The 15605-nt window shown below is 40.1% G+C and overlaps 1 protein-coding gene across 3 annotated transcripts in view; it reads left to right on the top strand.

The window, feature by feature from the left end:
* Nucleotides 1–14795, top strand: part of ABLIM1 (actin binding LIM protein 1) — a 187000-nt gene extending 172205 nt beyond the window's left edge. Inside the window, exons 17-26 of one of the 3 annotated variants that reach the window (XM_054277060.1) lie at nt 311–358; nt 2739–2879; nt 4587–4678; nt 4813–4909; nt 6219–6280; nt 6587–6647; nt 7351–7358; nt 8626–8700; nt 11413–11493; nt 12717–14795. In XM_054277060.1, coding sequence (XP_054133035.1) covers nt 311–358; nt 2739–2879; nt 4587–4678; nt 4813–4909; nt 6219–6280; nt 6587–6647; nt 7351–7358; nt 8626–8700; nt 11413–11493; nt 12717–12830 — 779 coding nt within the window. In that variant the 3' untranslated portion in view covers nt 12831–14795. Of the gene's footprint in view, nt 1–310; nt 359–2738; nt 2880–4586; nt 4679–4812; nt 4910–6218; nt 6281–6586; nt 6648–7350; nt 8178–8625; nt 8701–11412; nt 11494–12716 lie in introns of those variants that run through there. The other 2 variants (XM_054277058.1, XM_054277059.1) reach the window with 2 other exon arrangements.
* The last annotated feature ends 810 nt before the right edge of the window (nt 14796–15605 follow it).

Below are 15605 nucleotides of genomic sequence, written 5' to 3' on the forward strand. Positions count from 1 at the left end.
ATTGAAATGTCTTGCCTGCTTACATTTCTTCTCTTTTATCCCACTTTAAAACTGAGGGTTCATGAGTTGATGCATCCACATGTTACAGAATCAGCTCCAAAGGACTTCATACCACATGTCTTTGACTTTTCACTTGTTCCTATGTTTTCTTATCTTTAAATAATCTGGTTTTGTATAATACTAGAAATAGTTTTCTGGCTTTTTCTTGTGCTACATCCTTGATTTGGTCTATCTATTGCTTTAGTGGTTATCTTTATGTACAACTGAAGTAGTTTTCACATTCCCTTTTCTCTGTTTCCTAATGTCACAGATCAAGGTGTCAACATTTACAGGAAACCGCCCATCTACAAACAACACGGTAAATGACCTTTCCCTTTTTATTTCAAAATTGGAGTGTCAACTGAATTTAAAAATGTGCAGTTTGTGAAAAGCACTCAGTTTTTGCTTTGCAAGCATAAAAATTTAGTAGTTCAAGCTTGAAATGGCTGTAATTGCATGTCCTGGAAAGTGATTCTGTTTTAAGGCCTGTTGTTTCATTTGGATTATATGGTTAATGTTACCGTGTGGATATTAATGGCAAAATTGCTATTAGCTGAGATTTTGCTGTTTGCATTATGATACCTTCCAGCATTTCTCTTCTTTAAGCTTTTATTTTAAGAGTACTGGTACTGGTCATGTTAAAATGAATTAACAGCAGACAGATCTCTGACAGTGACCTCACAAAATATCCCGATTTTGTGAAGTCATTTTGTGTACAATAATTTCTTTCTGCAGCAAAGATGGAGATGTTATAATCAGACTGGAATTCCAAATGTACCTTTAATGTGGTTTTAAATAAGAATCTTTAATTAGTGAAGATATTATAGGTGACTTATCAGTGACAGGGCTAATTTGACTCTCAGCCATGGGATGCAGCTGAGGTAGTTTGCTGTACTTGTTTTTCCAGGTGTTTGGGTTCTGAGTTGGACAGCAGTGTTAGTGCTCTGAACTTTCTGGTGTTGGTGTTGTCATAGCAAGTCTGAAATGACAATGATGGCAGAAGCCCACAGCCTTGTCTGTCTTTAGTCCCACAGGGGAAGGCTGCATTTTAAGGGAGTGTGTTCACTCTTACAAGGAACATTATAAAGGAATCACCACGAAAGAGTGTTTCTACTGTTATAAGGAACATTATAAAGGAATCATCATGAAGGAGTGTGTTTACTCTTCCCTCCTGCTGTGCGTAGGAGATGGCTTTTATTTACCTCAGTGAAAGACAGATTACTCCTATTTGTAGACTCTGAATTTTCATCCCTTTGCAGATGTTTTATCCAGTGAAATGTATTTAGGGTTAAGTAGCAAATCAGCAGCACTGCAGGGCTTAGATGAACAGCTGGCTGAGAGCCAGTGAGCTGGGGTGAGCAGGAAAGCCCACAAGTGCATTCTGTAGTCAGGAGTGAGCACTGCAGATTACACTGCTCTGCTATCACATCAGGGTCTTCCTCCCTTTCTTTTTTAAGTTTCAAACCTTAAGCTCATTTTGAAAAAAAAGTCTTAACATTGTTTCTGTTTATTTTTATGGTTTTAATGTATCTCCTCACCTCCCATTAACATGTGAATGTTTAACCACTGACATCACCAATTCTAATACGTAAGTACTGTTTGAAGTCATGCTTTTGTAAACTCTGACCAGCTCCCTCCATACCTGCAGTTATGCTTAAGAGTTTTCCAATCATCAGCTGCTCAGAATTCCCAGTGATATCTAACACTGATGTTGCTTAACTACCTGGAATGTGTTGGAGGAGCAACACAGTGCATCACTTTGTTTAAAAATAGCTTTCTGTTAAAAAAAAAAAAGGAAAGAAAATTCTGGAACTGTTACTACTGATACAATAGCCTCATATAAGCAAAGGTGATTTGAGCGAACACATTTTCCAGCTCAGAGTTACTTAAGGTTGGGTTTTATGGACACTGAATCCTATTAGATGATTTTTTAAAATATTTTTTACTGTCAAGAAGAGAAAACCATAATGCATATCCTCACATGCTTTTGCAAGGCTTTGGCTTAAAATGGAATTAAAGTGGAAGCCCCACTACCAAGCTGTTTTGTCGGTGAGGTTCATTGCTTTGCAAGTGCCTTGCCCTGCCAAGTTGATCTTAATGGAGTTGAGTATTTATTAATAAGTTCCTAACTGCTTTTACTACTACTGCATGCTCTAAGCAAGGGCATGCAGCACAAAAAAATCCCCTAGTTAAATATATTTGTTTCAGGTTTCTTTTCTTGTTTGTTTTGCAGCTTTTCACAGATGAAATAATTAGCACCAATAATGTTAGGATTTGTGCTGTTACTCTGATCTATTAGTTTGCTTCCCTTAGAGGGAAAACTTATTAGTACATAAATCTGAGTTCATCTTCATAAATAATCAGCTGTCCTCAGGAGATATTGGCAAATACTGCTAGACTGCATTTTCTCACTCTTGCAAAATCATTCTTACACTGTGAAACCCTAGTAGAATCCAAGGCTGATTTGGGGTTATCTTTGGGGTGGGGATGCGGGAGGAGAGGAAGGTTTGATTCCAATCTGTTGGCAAGAAAAAAAGCATTGCTTTGCTTCAATCTGCAATTGGAAAAGCAGAACATGAAAATGTTTGCTTTTGAAAACTAACTTCTTGTAAAGTATAACATTTTGCCAAAATAAGGCTGACTTTGTGCTGCTCCAGATGATTACATAGCTAAGTTCCCTGATTGCCATCTAGATGCAGCTGCCTTGGCAGCACAGAGCAAGTCCTCCGAGGATATCATCAAGTCCTCCAAGTTCCCAGCAGCTCATGCACCAGCACCCAACGAGATACCAAAGATTGAGACTGACCACTGGCCAGGCCCTCCCTCCCTGGCTGCCATAGGTATGGAAACACAAACCATTCATCTCTGCAGCTCCAAAGGTACTGCTGACCGGGGCACACAGACAGGGCAGCTGCAAAAAAGTGGAGGAAAGGTGGTGTCCACCTGATGCTCACCACAAAGTGTAGCTCTCCTGGTGAGACCACTGAGTGTCTGAGTCTAAAACTGTTGGATTGCACTGAGTAGAAGAGGCTTTGCTAAAGGACTTTGAGATTGATCACACTGATATTAACCCACAAGCAAATTTTTGAATTCTAGTGCAGTAGCTTAAAAAGTGTGCTGTGTCACACAATCCTAACTTCTCTCAGCTATTCTATTTAATCTTTTAGTCCTAAGCAAAAATTCCACAAAAAACATGATTGTTTCCAACCACATGACTAATTTCATGGCAAGAAACAACAACTGAATTGGAACAATTAACAGACTAAATAATTCCTGATTTTCAGAATTACTGTTTCTACAGACTTTGTATTTTTCTTTTGTGTTGTAGCACTACATATACCTTATTTTCTTTTCTTTAATTCATATGTATCATCAATTTAAATTTTTTTCTTTGTATTTTTTCACTCTGTTGAGTTTTTATTGACCCCTGTAGCATAAAATAAGCAATCTAGCCTAGGTTCATTCCTGAAGTTATGTCTGAAGCACTGAGGTGTTGCTTGATTCAGGTCTCTGTGAGGCAATGTATGGCTTTCTTAACAGTGGGATCTTCACAGGAGTTTTGGGAGAGGAGACACAGGGTGGGAGAGCTCAGAGACCAACTGAAGGGGCTGCACATGCAGCAGCCGCTTTTTGAAAATGTCCTTTAGTTGGGATTGCAACCTGAAAACATGTAAAGTCCCTGAGTCACAGGAATAACATCAACATACTTGAAGCTCTGTCATCTACATACTTGAAATGTTTACATACTTTAAACACTGAGTTTGTCTAGCACAGTGTTGGTAAATAACTGTATCAGATAAAGCCCTGTGCAGAAAAAAATAGAACTGCTGTCTAAATGCTTGCAGCAATAGCACATCCTGTCTGTTCATTGGATTGCCCTAGCATCCAGACTGGATCATTTATTAAGAATATTCAAGAAAATAAAAATTATTCAATAAAAACTAAGGAATTAAAATGTAGAACACTTGTGCCTACAAGTGGTCTACATTTTAATTCCTTAGTTCATTTTAGCTCTATCCAATGGATCAAATTAATTTACTTCATTTTAGACTAAAACCAATGCCTTGTTTATTTCAAATATGAATGTTTATTTAGGAGACTAATGTAGTTTAATTTTCCATTTGAAATGTTAATTCAGATTCTGTTAATGTTTCTCTGGGTCTAGATAAAAGAGTAAATATAAATCAGACTTTGGGTTTTCAGCTGTGATCTAGTTGCTGCTGTTATTAAACCCATGTTTCCAGTACTCCTTCCTCTATTAGGGTCAATCATGACTTTTGTATTGAGGACTATTGCTTGGTTTGGAACTTGTGTGTAGTTTAAGTTCTTGTTTAGTTTATAACAAGCCTGATAACCACAGGGCAGGCTACCCAAATGAGTTTTATTGAGACAGAATTTTGAAAAAGTCTTTTGACTTTGCAAGGAAATACTGCTTTGTTTATTCAGCAAATCAAACTGACCAGTTCTGTGAACTAGCATTGAAATCTTGGAGCTGCAGTTGAACTGATGCACAAAGCTCTCTCTGTGCTGTGGTTTTGTGGAAGCAGGAGCTGACATGAGACGCAGATCAAGTGGAAGGGAGGAAGATGATGAGGAGCTGCAGAGACGCCGGCAGCTGCAGGAGGAGCAGCTCATGAAGGTGGTTATAAGCTTGTCCTCATGCTGTTTCTGAGCTCCATCCAAAAAGTGCCCCTTTCCTTTCCGTAAGCAAATCCTACCACTGTCTTGCTCAGCTTTATTTTATTGATTTTTTTTTTTAATTGCCATTTGTAGCTCAACTCTGGTCTGGGGCAGTTAATATTGAAGGAAGAGATGGAAAAGGAGAGTCGCGGTAGGTCAGCCCTTTCTGCCAGTCGTTACGATTCTCCAGGTAATTCATGGAGGCAATAATCGTGAATAACGGGTATAAACACCACAGAATGCACACACCAAATAGATAGCAAGTAGTGTCCCAGAAGAGAGACAGCTGGGAAAGCTGCTTGATACGTGTTTATGTGGTGATCTGCCCTGAAAGAGTGGCCTGATTCATCACCTGGTTTTGTGAGGGGAGGACTGTTGTGGTTGTTTTTTTAATTAAAAGAAATATGAGGCTGAGGATTTTCAGGCAATTTTGAGGAGAGAGCTGCTTTAATATAGATATAAAGTGGGATGAAGTGTTCAGTCACTCTGGCATCACACACACTAATAGGCTGGGTTATTAAATTACAGCAACACATTTTGCTTACACTGGTGGTTCCTGTCCCTGCTTAGTCTCTTCTCCCAGGAAAAGATATTCAGCATTATTGACCAGTGGGGCTGCATATTCCAAACACAGCCAGTGTTTTGACCTGGGCTGACAGTTTAATTGGGTGTATTTTGTTTCAAAGCAAAAGCACAAAAGCTAACTTAGATTAGTGACTTAGATTCTTTGCCTTGCACATTTTGATGTATGGCTGTGGCCTTCTCACATCTCCAGAGAAGGGTTTGGGGGTTTTATTTTACTGTCTTCATTCACCAGCCATTGTAACATGAAAGCTGAACTTTGAGCCAAGAAGAGACAAGATGAGTCTCTATGGAGTCATCCACTGGAACAGTTGCCAAGCAAGCTAAGATTTCCTTAGGTTCCCTGTTTTATCAGTGTGTTGCCTTGATGGGCTTGGAGAGGATTCCTGTGGCTCTCACTCACTGTCTTTAATTTTTATGGGGCCAGAGTCTACCTGCTCAACTCAAAGCTTATGATTTTTTAATTAATCTTAGCACAGGTTGGAGAACTCCTTTGTTTGAGATGTGTCCATCCCTCTTTGCAGGCATAATCAGTGCCATCATCAGTTCCCTTTTGGAATCAGGGGTGATGCCAAAGCAGATCCCATGGGTGATCCATGAGCGTTATTTTCAATCCAGGGGGTACCACCTTGATTTTGAGCCTGGAAAAATCAGTGTCCCTTGTTAATGGCCTGCCACCATGGCATGATAAAGCTGTTTGTAACTTACAGAATGTGTGGAAGTTTGTGCTGAGTTTGGGACTGAGTTTCTTAAAGTCAGTGTGTCTCAGTTGTGTGTTTGCTTGGCTCTTTTAACTGTGTCTTTTGTACTAGGTGATTCTTCAAGTGCTCTAGTTTTTTAGTGATTCCTCAAGTGCTCTAGTTTTTAGTTTCCATGGGATTTTTCCAGTAAAATATTTTCCCTTCCTCATTCAACAGCACATGCTTCAGCCTCCAAAACCTCTTCTCTCCCTGGGTATGGAAAAAATGGACTTCACAGGGTAAGAAGATGGTGATTTTGAGACGTAAAAGGTGGCTTTAATTATCCATGGTATTAATTTCCATATCAATTGTATTGGATTTTCAGTTTGATAAATGTTTCTTATAAAACCACCTGAAGTCACAACAAACCTATTTTCCCCTCCCACAAACTACTTTGTTAAAAAGGCAAAAAAGCAAAGGAGGAAATGTTGTGAAATTGTGGGGGAAGTAAAAAAATTAAAGCAATTTATTTGTCCCCATGTACCAACCTTCTTGTAAAGTCTTGAATTGTGAATTTATGTTCTGTCCCTCTTTTCCTGTTACAGCCGGTCTCTACGGACTTTGGTCAGTACAACAGTTATGGGGATGTGAGTGGTGCTGTTAGAGGTAAGGATGAAGAGCCTTTTGCAGTCTATTAGTAATAAATGTAAAAATGTGATTATGTTTGATCATTTCTGCTGTTTTATATTAAGGCTGGGGATGTGATTACTTTGTATTTGCTCAGTACATTTTAATTTTCTCTGGCAAACTCAATTAGCTCAAAGCACTTCAAATACGTGTTTAAAAATGTTGGGTTTATTTTGCTAAATCTGTTATGTGGAGCTTATCCTTGTTCATACTTTAGCATTGGATCAAATGGAAGGCAAATCAGGTGTGCATTATCAGGAATATGAACTGAGTTCTGTGAGTTTTGTGGTTTTTTTCTGTGAAAATTACCATCAACTGTGCAGTCTGGAACAATGTGCCCCAGTGTAGAAAGGGAGATAATGGCCTCTAATCCCCCTTGCTGCTCATGATCTTCACTATGACTTTGAGCAGGATGTGGTACCAGTCAGTGCCAAATAAAAATTGCTAATATTATTTGTGAAAGTTACAAAACTTGGAGAGTTAATGAAAAGAGCTGCAATACTTGGAGTGTTCGACTCCACAAACAAAGTCCAAAATTAGAAATGTTGCTGGCTTTAGAGAATCAGATGGGATTTTGGAAAAATCAGATATAACAGAAAACAGAGAAGGATTCTGGTAGATTGTGACTGATTCCTGTCCTTCCACACTCTAAAGCTGATGAGATTTCTCTTTTGCTTTTCAGATTTCCAGGTAGAGTACGGGTTTTCATCAATCAACTGACAGCAGAACCTAAAGCAGCTCCTTGTTCAACTCTGAATTTCTGCTACAGGGAAGGGTTTCTTAAGACAATAGCTTTGATTTTCCTGCATGTTTAAGCATAATCACCAATGTAGATCCTTATCAACAAAAAACAGGCACAGCCTCGGATTCCTCCTTGTCATCTCCCCAGAGCTGAGCTGAGACAACTCACACCTGTTCTGTGACTTGCTCTGTGAAATCCACTCTGTTCCTGTATGAGTTATCTGTAATAGCCTTCTCTGGACACATGAGGGTGGATTTATTTCCAGCCTCTCTAGTACTGACCCCAGAGACACATAGAAAGTCTCTTCCAGAGGGAATTTTCTCTCATACCAGGAGCTTTGAACTCCTCATTTTTACCCTGGGATTTGCTCTCCACACAAGATGGCTGATCAGTAGTTTTCTACAGTGCTGCCATCCCAGATGAGCCAGAAAGAAGTGTGCCTGCAAATAGAAACCTTTTTACTTCAATTACTGCCTGCAAGGTTTTTTTTCAGAATGGTTTGAGTCTGCCTGGCTCCTCAGCACAATCACAATATGAAATGGCGATTTAAGAAATTGTTTAATTACCTGGATAATTTTGGTAATGGCATATCAAAATCATGATGATTGGAAAGAGAATAAGATTATGGGAGGGGAGCAGAGCTGTCCATGTATTGTGCTCCAAATGTTATTTCCGTAGATTTAGTACCTGTGTCAAAACAGCACCTTTTTACCCCATCCCTGTTTGTGTTCATAGTAAAAATTACCCATTGTAGAGACAAAAAAAAAGGAAGGAAATCCCTCAGCTGATAGAGTAAATTACAAGTAGGAAAGCCCAGAGGTGTAAGAGTGCTTTCTGTGCAGTTGGGTGGGATCTGAATTAATGCTAGGCAAGAACTAGAGAAGAATTTCACTAGTCACTGGGATGGGAGAGGGACCACCACTCTCTTGGGGTGCCCAGGTCCCTGGAAAGTGGTGCAGGTCAGCTCAGGAGGGGATTGTCACCAGCCTGAGCAGGGACAGGAGCTGTGGTGGCTGAGGGGACTGAAGGATCCCTCTGCCCACCTCACAGGAGTAGTGAACAGCAGCCATGGCAATGATTGAAATAATAAGATCAAGAATTAAGACTTGAGGGATGTCTCAGGGCAAATTCACCTTTGTCTTCACCACAACTTGAGTGCCTTTACCCTCTGTGTGTGTAACCTCTGTGTCTGCTGTGTGCCTGTATCCGATGCAGTCCCTCCCGGATGGTCATGTCCCTGGAATGAGAATGGACAGAGGAGTATCTATGCCTAACATGTTGGAGCCAAAGGCAAGTGCAGATGTTACTCACTTTCCTTCAAGACTTTGAAGGTTTTACTGTGAAATGCAGATAAAATATGGGAAATGTCTTAGTTCCCTTGTTTTCTTTTACCTGACCTCAGTCCCTGCTCCTTATGTGCCAAACCTCTCCCTTTGTTCTGGACTGTGTTCTGCAGAGTTAGTGCTCAGGCAGGCTGAGGGCAGCCCTGTGTGATCCCTGGGGTAAGGAAGCTTTTCTAGGGACACAGTGACAGATGTGGAAGGTGCTCCACAGCTGGTTCTCTGCCAGGCTTTCACCAGCCAAAGCACCAGGCCAAACTCAGATCTGTCCATTTCGACAAGTGCTGCAGAATATTGTGGCTCACAACACATTGTTGAGGCTGTCTCAATTCCAAAGATTATGGGAAATCTTTGACTGGAAGTAAGATACCTACATGTCTGTCTGGATCTGTTCCTCAGCTCCCAGCACTGCTAACCTGAGACCTGTCCATAGTGTTGAATTCCCTATATGAGAAACTCTTCAGGAGATTTATTGGAAAAAAGAGACAATGTCTGCTAATTACAATTGAAGACACAAATTAAAATGCTTTTACAGCTATGTCTAGAGATGCCTGAGTTAAAAATGAATATAATATATCAAGGGAATTCAACCAGGGCTGTGCTAAATGTTACAACTTTATTGCTAGTGAACCTTCCATGAAATCATGATTTTGCCAAAGTTACAAGGATCAGAATTTCTGCAGTTAAGTGAGGAGCTCACTTTGCAAACCAGATTACTTCTTGTGCTTCCGAGTCACCTCCAGGCCAACTGTACAAGGCAATAACCCTGGCTGTATAAGCTGAGACCCCAGTGCACTGTGCAGTTACAAGTGGTTTTATATATTATATAAATAAGACTGTGGGGACTCCTAAGATACTGCTTTTTATTCCAAATAATTTCTTTTTCAGTGCAATAGAAATTCTTACAGTCACCACTGCTGTTGATGTACCCAGTGATTTGGGAAGCTATTTTGGGTGACAAATTCTGTCAGTATTATTAATGACAAAATTTAATGATTATTTATTAATGGTTATTTTAATTTTAAAAATCATGGGAAATTTCCTGAGATAATAGATCACTTTCTGTTGCTATTTATAAAGGTGATGCCAAATACTCAGGATGTATGAATTGGCACTGTTTTTATTTGTGCCAATTGTCCAACACTAACTCACACCTGCTAAAATAAAATAACCCAATTCAGAGTCAGCATGAAACATATGAAAAGTAAAGATTAATAATCCTAAGAATGACTAGATATTACCAAATGGTTCTCCAGAAAGGACAGAATTTGTGCATCTTGCCAGCCCAGAACTGAGACATGCCTTGTTGTGAATATTTAAACATAAAATGTACTTATGACCATAGATCTTGACTTAAACTCTGCCTGTTTAAATATGAAAAGTTACATTTTAGTTTCCTATAATGCTGTTTATAGTAGCCATTTCCAGTACCAAACATAAAAAATGTAACTCCAAGTATAGACCTAATTGTACAATTGTGACAATGTCAGACTCTCATAAGAATCATATCTCACAATTGGTATGTAAGCACACGTTATTTAAATTATTATTACTTACAATAAAATCAGTGGTGTGTTCATTGATGCCTGAATGTTATTTATTATGTTTTTGAAAAGTTCATTGGGATAATTGTTAACAATAGAATGAACTTAATTGCTGAGAACTTCACAAAAGTCTATTAAGTCAAACTTCTTCAGATGTTGAAATAATGTAATTAATAGCATTTAATAATAGCTCAGCTCTCTCCAGGAGATTGTTGGTCGTCTCACTCATATTCCCAATGGGCAACTAAGACCCATAAATGACAGTAAAGGCTAAGCCAGTTGCCATTGAAGTTTCCAGAAAAAACTTCATTGACTTGAGTAGGGGTTGGATGAGGGGTCTGGGAATGCTGCTTTGTTACAGAGACATGCAGTGGGAAGGGCTCTAGAGATGCTCTGGACAGAGCATGAGCTCTCCCAAGTCATTCCAGGCATGGAAGTGTCTATCCAAGGGAAAAAAAAAAATTAGAACAGAGTTTTATTTGCCAGGGATGATTCCAGAAACTGATTTTAATATTTTCTGAAATCCTTTCCAAGCAGCACTGTTTCTATTAGTTGTTTGAATTCTTTAACTATCAAAAAAGGTGAAGAAAATCATGTAATAAATTCTACTGAATGCAATGGCCCCCACTAATGAATATTTTGCTTATTCAGAGATGCTGCTGTTTTTATGCACTTCCATGTTTTTAAAGCCCGCTCACTGTCAGTCCCTGGGGCTGTCCACACTCTGGCAACCATTATTTAGACCAATGAGTGACAAATGCAATTATTTTAATAAATTTATACATTGATAGATGAGGAAATACATTGTCTAGAAAGGACTCTGCCTGACCAAAGCCAGCTGATGTATTATATACAGCATGAAAATTTTTGCTTTACAACATGAGGTAGTTCAGTGCTAAACAAGTTCTAGGTCTGTTCAGATCAGCTTGTTTTCCATACAACTTTAGGAAAAAAAAGGATAAGAAAAAAAACCCCAAAAAAACTACCAAACTGATATTTGCTTTGCAAAAGAAAACAAGTATTTGTGTGTTTATGGAAATGACACACGTTTTGTTCTGTCTGCTTTAGACTATAAGTATAAATATCTCTTTTTCCCCCTTTTTATGCGTTGTTAACAGATTTTTCCATATGAAATACTCATGGTGACCAACAGAGGGCGAAATAAAATACTAAAAGATGTAGACAGAACCAGGCTGGAGGTAAGAGAAGCAAGTTCCTAAATGCTCTTTCCTGCTAAAGTTGTTCGTTGTTTGTGAAAGCTGAAGCACTGAAATGTGGGTCCTGAGAAATGTGGGAAGATTTCTCAGCACTAATCAGGGAAAGAGGGATCAGACATTGGGAGGAAGCAGCTGCCTCTCCTCAAACAATCTCCCACATCTCTGTCTCCCTGCTCATAGACTGAGCTTCTCACAGTCCCCTTCTGTTTTCAGGCCTTTCTTTATATACTTGTGGATTTGCTAAAAGCCCAAAATTGCACAAGTTTCATAAGATCCAGACTAATGGAGCAATACTCTGTTCTTGGACCATCTCTTTGCTAAGAGTCAGTGTCAGCCATCCTTGAGGACCAAAAGTCCAAGTTCCTTCAACTCATCATGAGTCCTGTGACTTAGTTAGAAGACTGGCTGATATCCAAAAATGCAAGGATCTAAATCTCTGCCAACAAACAAATATAGTTTACAGCTTTGTGGCTTAGGAAGACTTAAGCAGCCCAGTGGAATGCTGGGGATGTTTAAGTCCTTAATCTTCTGTGGAGATGAAAGGAAGGAGCCACAAAGATGTGGGTAATTTGGGTAACAATTGGGGGGTTTATTCCAATTTTTATTATTAGATATGTGGCCACTAATCAGAATTCAGTGCTGTGTTAGATCAGTGCCACAGGGAGACACTTTCCCCATCCAGTGCACTGTAAAGTGGCTGAACAAGAAGTAACCTGTGCACAGGACAGCACCAAAAAGTGTTTTATTAGCAGTAGAGAAATGTGCTGAACAGTTAGCCTGGCCAGACATCTTCTTTCTCAGAACTTGGAGCACGTCAAGCCCCTCTGCAGAGCACTCCTAAAAACTCAATGTCTCTTGGGATTTCCGTAGGCAGAGGTGACTTGCTAAAGCCTGGGACAGGGGTGTGCAGGAGCTGGTCCTGTTCTCTGGTCTGTCACTGCTTGTTGGATGGCTTCAGACCAATCATTTCTCTGTCTCTTGCTTTACCAGAAAATGAAATGTTCCCTGATTTGTTCCTTGAGCACACAAGTCCATGAGGACTTGAATATGTGTATGGCCAAAGCATTATTTTTTCCAGCAGTGGCTCTTACACAGCGACATAAAATCCCTAAGGTGCTCCAACCTCCTGTTGTGTCTCTTTGGCTTTGACTGACCATTGCCTTTTCTCCTTTTTTTTATTCCCTCCTTTTTTTTATTGTTTGAAGCGTCACTTAGCACCTGAAGTTTTTCAAGAAATATTTGGCATGACGATACAGGAGTTTGACAAGTTACCTCTCTGGAGACGCAACGACATGAAGAAAAAAGCAAAACTCTTTTAATCTCCCTTTAAACAAACCCACCACAAATGATGCATAGAATATTGTATCACACAGTCCAAACTGTTTGGAAGCAACTACTTATCCACCAAAAAGGGAAAATCAACATAGTGGCACCTCTGCAGTTGAACAAGATCAACAATTGCCCTCCTGGAATTCAGGGAGAAAATATCTGGGCTCAGAAACAGCAATGATAGTTTTCAGAGGTGTCAACCTATTACCTGATATTGTGCAAGCTAGAAAACTGTTCTGTTCTTCTCCCTCAATGATATTCCCTTTACTTCTCTCCACAATATGATGGACTTTATTGCTAGAGCCAGGAAGTGCCCTTAGAATGCCTTGTAGACTAAAGTAGTTGTAACCACTCCAAGAACTGGAAGAGAATATATACATATATAAATATATATATATATATGTATGCGTGTTTGCCTGTGTGCACACATGTATTTATATCTCTCCATCTATCTCTGTGTGTGTGTAAGTGTGTATATATGTGTGTATATATGGAGAGGGACATAGGTAGGTCTGTAGTGAAAGAGAAGCCCCCTTGTAACTTATCCCACATGGTCACATCAAGTCTTTCACCCAACAGTTTCTTACTTGGCACTCTTTTGACACAGTGTCTTCGTGTAACACAGCCTGTGGTGGTGGGCACTCTGCTCACCTGCAGGACACACCACCTGGATTTCTGGAAATGGACTCCTTGTAAATATTTGCTAGGCTATAAGAAGTGAATTGCTGTGTGTGTGTTGTCAGTCTTCCCTCTTCCACACTTTCTGCTTGAATTAATAAGGCTGGAGCTTAACCAGTCCTTTGAATAATTTAAGATCACTTCAGTAATGGGAATGATGGAGAAGAGTCAGTTTTCTTGTAATTTACTCCAGGAGGTGGGTGCATGGGGGTGGGAGTGGCAGAGTGAGAAAATGCTATTTTAAGTGTGCCCTGGTTTGCATCCAGAGATTTCAGGAGAAACTCCCTGCTAGTAATTGCTAGTAATTACTAGTACAGCTCATCAGGCTGCAGTGGAGTTGTAGGATTTTACAATGGCAGGGAGAATGGTTCTCTGCAAGCTAACATGCAAATTCATCCCTCTTAGGGAGGAAATGTTTATGAATTGAAAGGTACCATCGAGGTGCCAAGCTCTGCCAATAGAGGCTTTTTGATTAAACTGTAGTAGCTGTTGTCAGTATGGCACAGTGCATGGGGCCAAGCACTCATTTTAGTTAATGTAGGTTTTCACTTGTGCTTGGAAAAGAGGGCACAGACTTCTTCTTTTTTTCTGTCTTGAAGCATCAAAGCTCCAGCCTTGGTTATTTTTATTTCCCTTTGTGCCTGACTTGGTTTTTGAAGACAGAGTAATCATGCAAGACAGTTTCTGAGCTGCATTGAACTCATTGCTTTCAGTCTTCTTCCAATATGCTGCAGCTTGAAAAACTGCCTGTATATACCTTAACTGCTTCTGGGCAAGTCCTATGCAGAGGAGGACACGAGCACCAAAGTAATTGAATGGATGCAGTGTGGCTGCTTTTTCTCTTCCTTGGTGCTTTACTGCCAATGCATAACTGCACTAATGAGCTCATCTCCTGATAGGAGAGGGTCATTTAGGTTCTGTCTGTCAAAGAATATCAAGGTTTCCTTTTTAATGCAGAAACTTCAGGAGGCACTGGAGACATCAGAACCTTTGTATTTTCTTTTCTGTGAGACATTGGTGTTAAAATCTGGAAGTCAGGAAGAGGAAACAGTCCCATGTAGTTCTGAGGTTCAGTATCACTGTGTTGAGTTCTCTGTATCACCAAATGGCATTTCACCATGAGCTGTGCAGGACAGCCCAAACCCTGCCCCTTCTTTGCTGGTTAGCAAGTCCTGTTGTGACAGATCACTGTGGTTCCTTTGATAAAATCTGAGATGAAGGTACAGTAGGGGAGAGACAGAGACCAGGGCTCAGCACCTGCTCCATGTCCCTGAGGGAATGTGGGGCTGTGGGACAGTGCCACCAAGGGTCTGGCACCATCCCCAGGGAGCAGAATTCCCTGGGGACACTGTGACACACACTGGTGACTGAGCTCTCTGGGTGGCACTGAGCTTGCACCAGGGATCAGGGTAACATATTTCACCTCATTTTTCAGAACACAGATCTGAAAGGTTTTAGAGGAGCTCTGAGAAGTAAATGGGAGTGTCAGGGGCTCAAAATGCATCTTTGAGTGACTGCTGAAAGCAAATCCATACAGTGAAAGGACAGCAGTGTTTTGCACTCACAGACTTTGTGAATGCTGGGGTCTCAGAAATTCAGTGTTTGGTCACCTGCAAGGTGTGGTTTAACTTTGAGACAAACATTTGAGTTTTAGTGCATTTAAATTATTAAAATTCTCCACATTTTGTCATCCCACATCCTTCAAACTATTAGGCATTACAAGTCTTTTAGTTCAAGTCACCCTGACCATACCCCTTTTAGACCTGAGGAGTTGTTCTCTCAAGGATGTGAGCTGCCAGTCTGCATTTTTCTGTCTCCATCTCTAGGTTACTACTGGACTTCTCACAGCACATAAGAACACACTACCCAGTCATTTCAGAAATGACTAAGCCAGGTTGTTTTCTTACCTCTCCCTCCTATGCAAAAAAAAAAAAAAAAAAAAGGAAAAAAAAAAAAGAACTCAGCCTCTTAGCCTGTAAAGAATGGCATGGTAATTTGAATCTGCCTCATCAACTGAGAATTTAAAACTGCAGCTTAAGCTTGGGAAGGAATGAAGAGAAGCCAGTGTAGATGTTGCAGACACAACT

This window comes from Melozone crissalis, unplaced genomic scaffold (genome assembly GCF_028551555.1).
Source record: "Melozone crissalis strain CALT ecotype California unplaced genomic scaffold, PUWL_Pcris_2 ptg000019l_1, whole genome shotgun sequence".
Classification (NCBI taxonomy): Eukaryota; Metazoa; Chordata; class Aves; order Passeriformes; family Passerellidae; genus Melozone; species Melozone crissalis.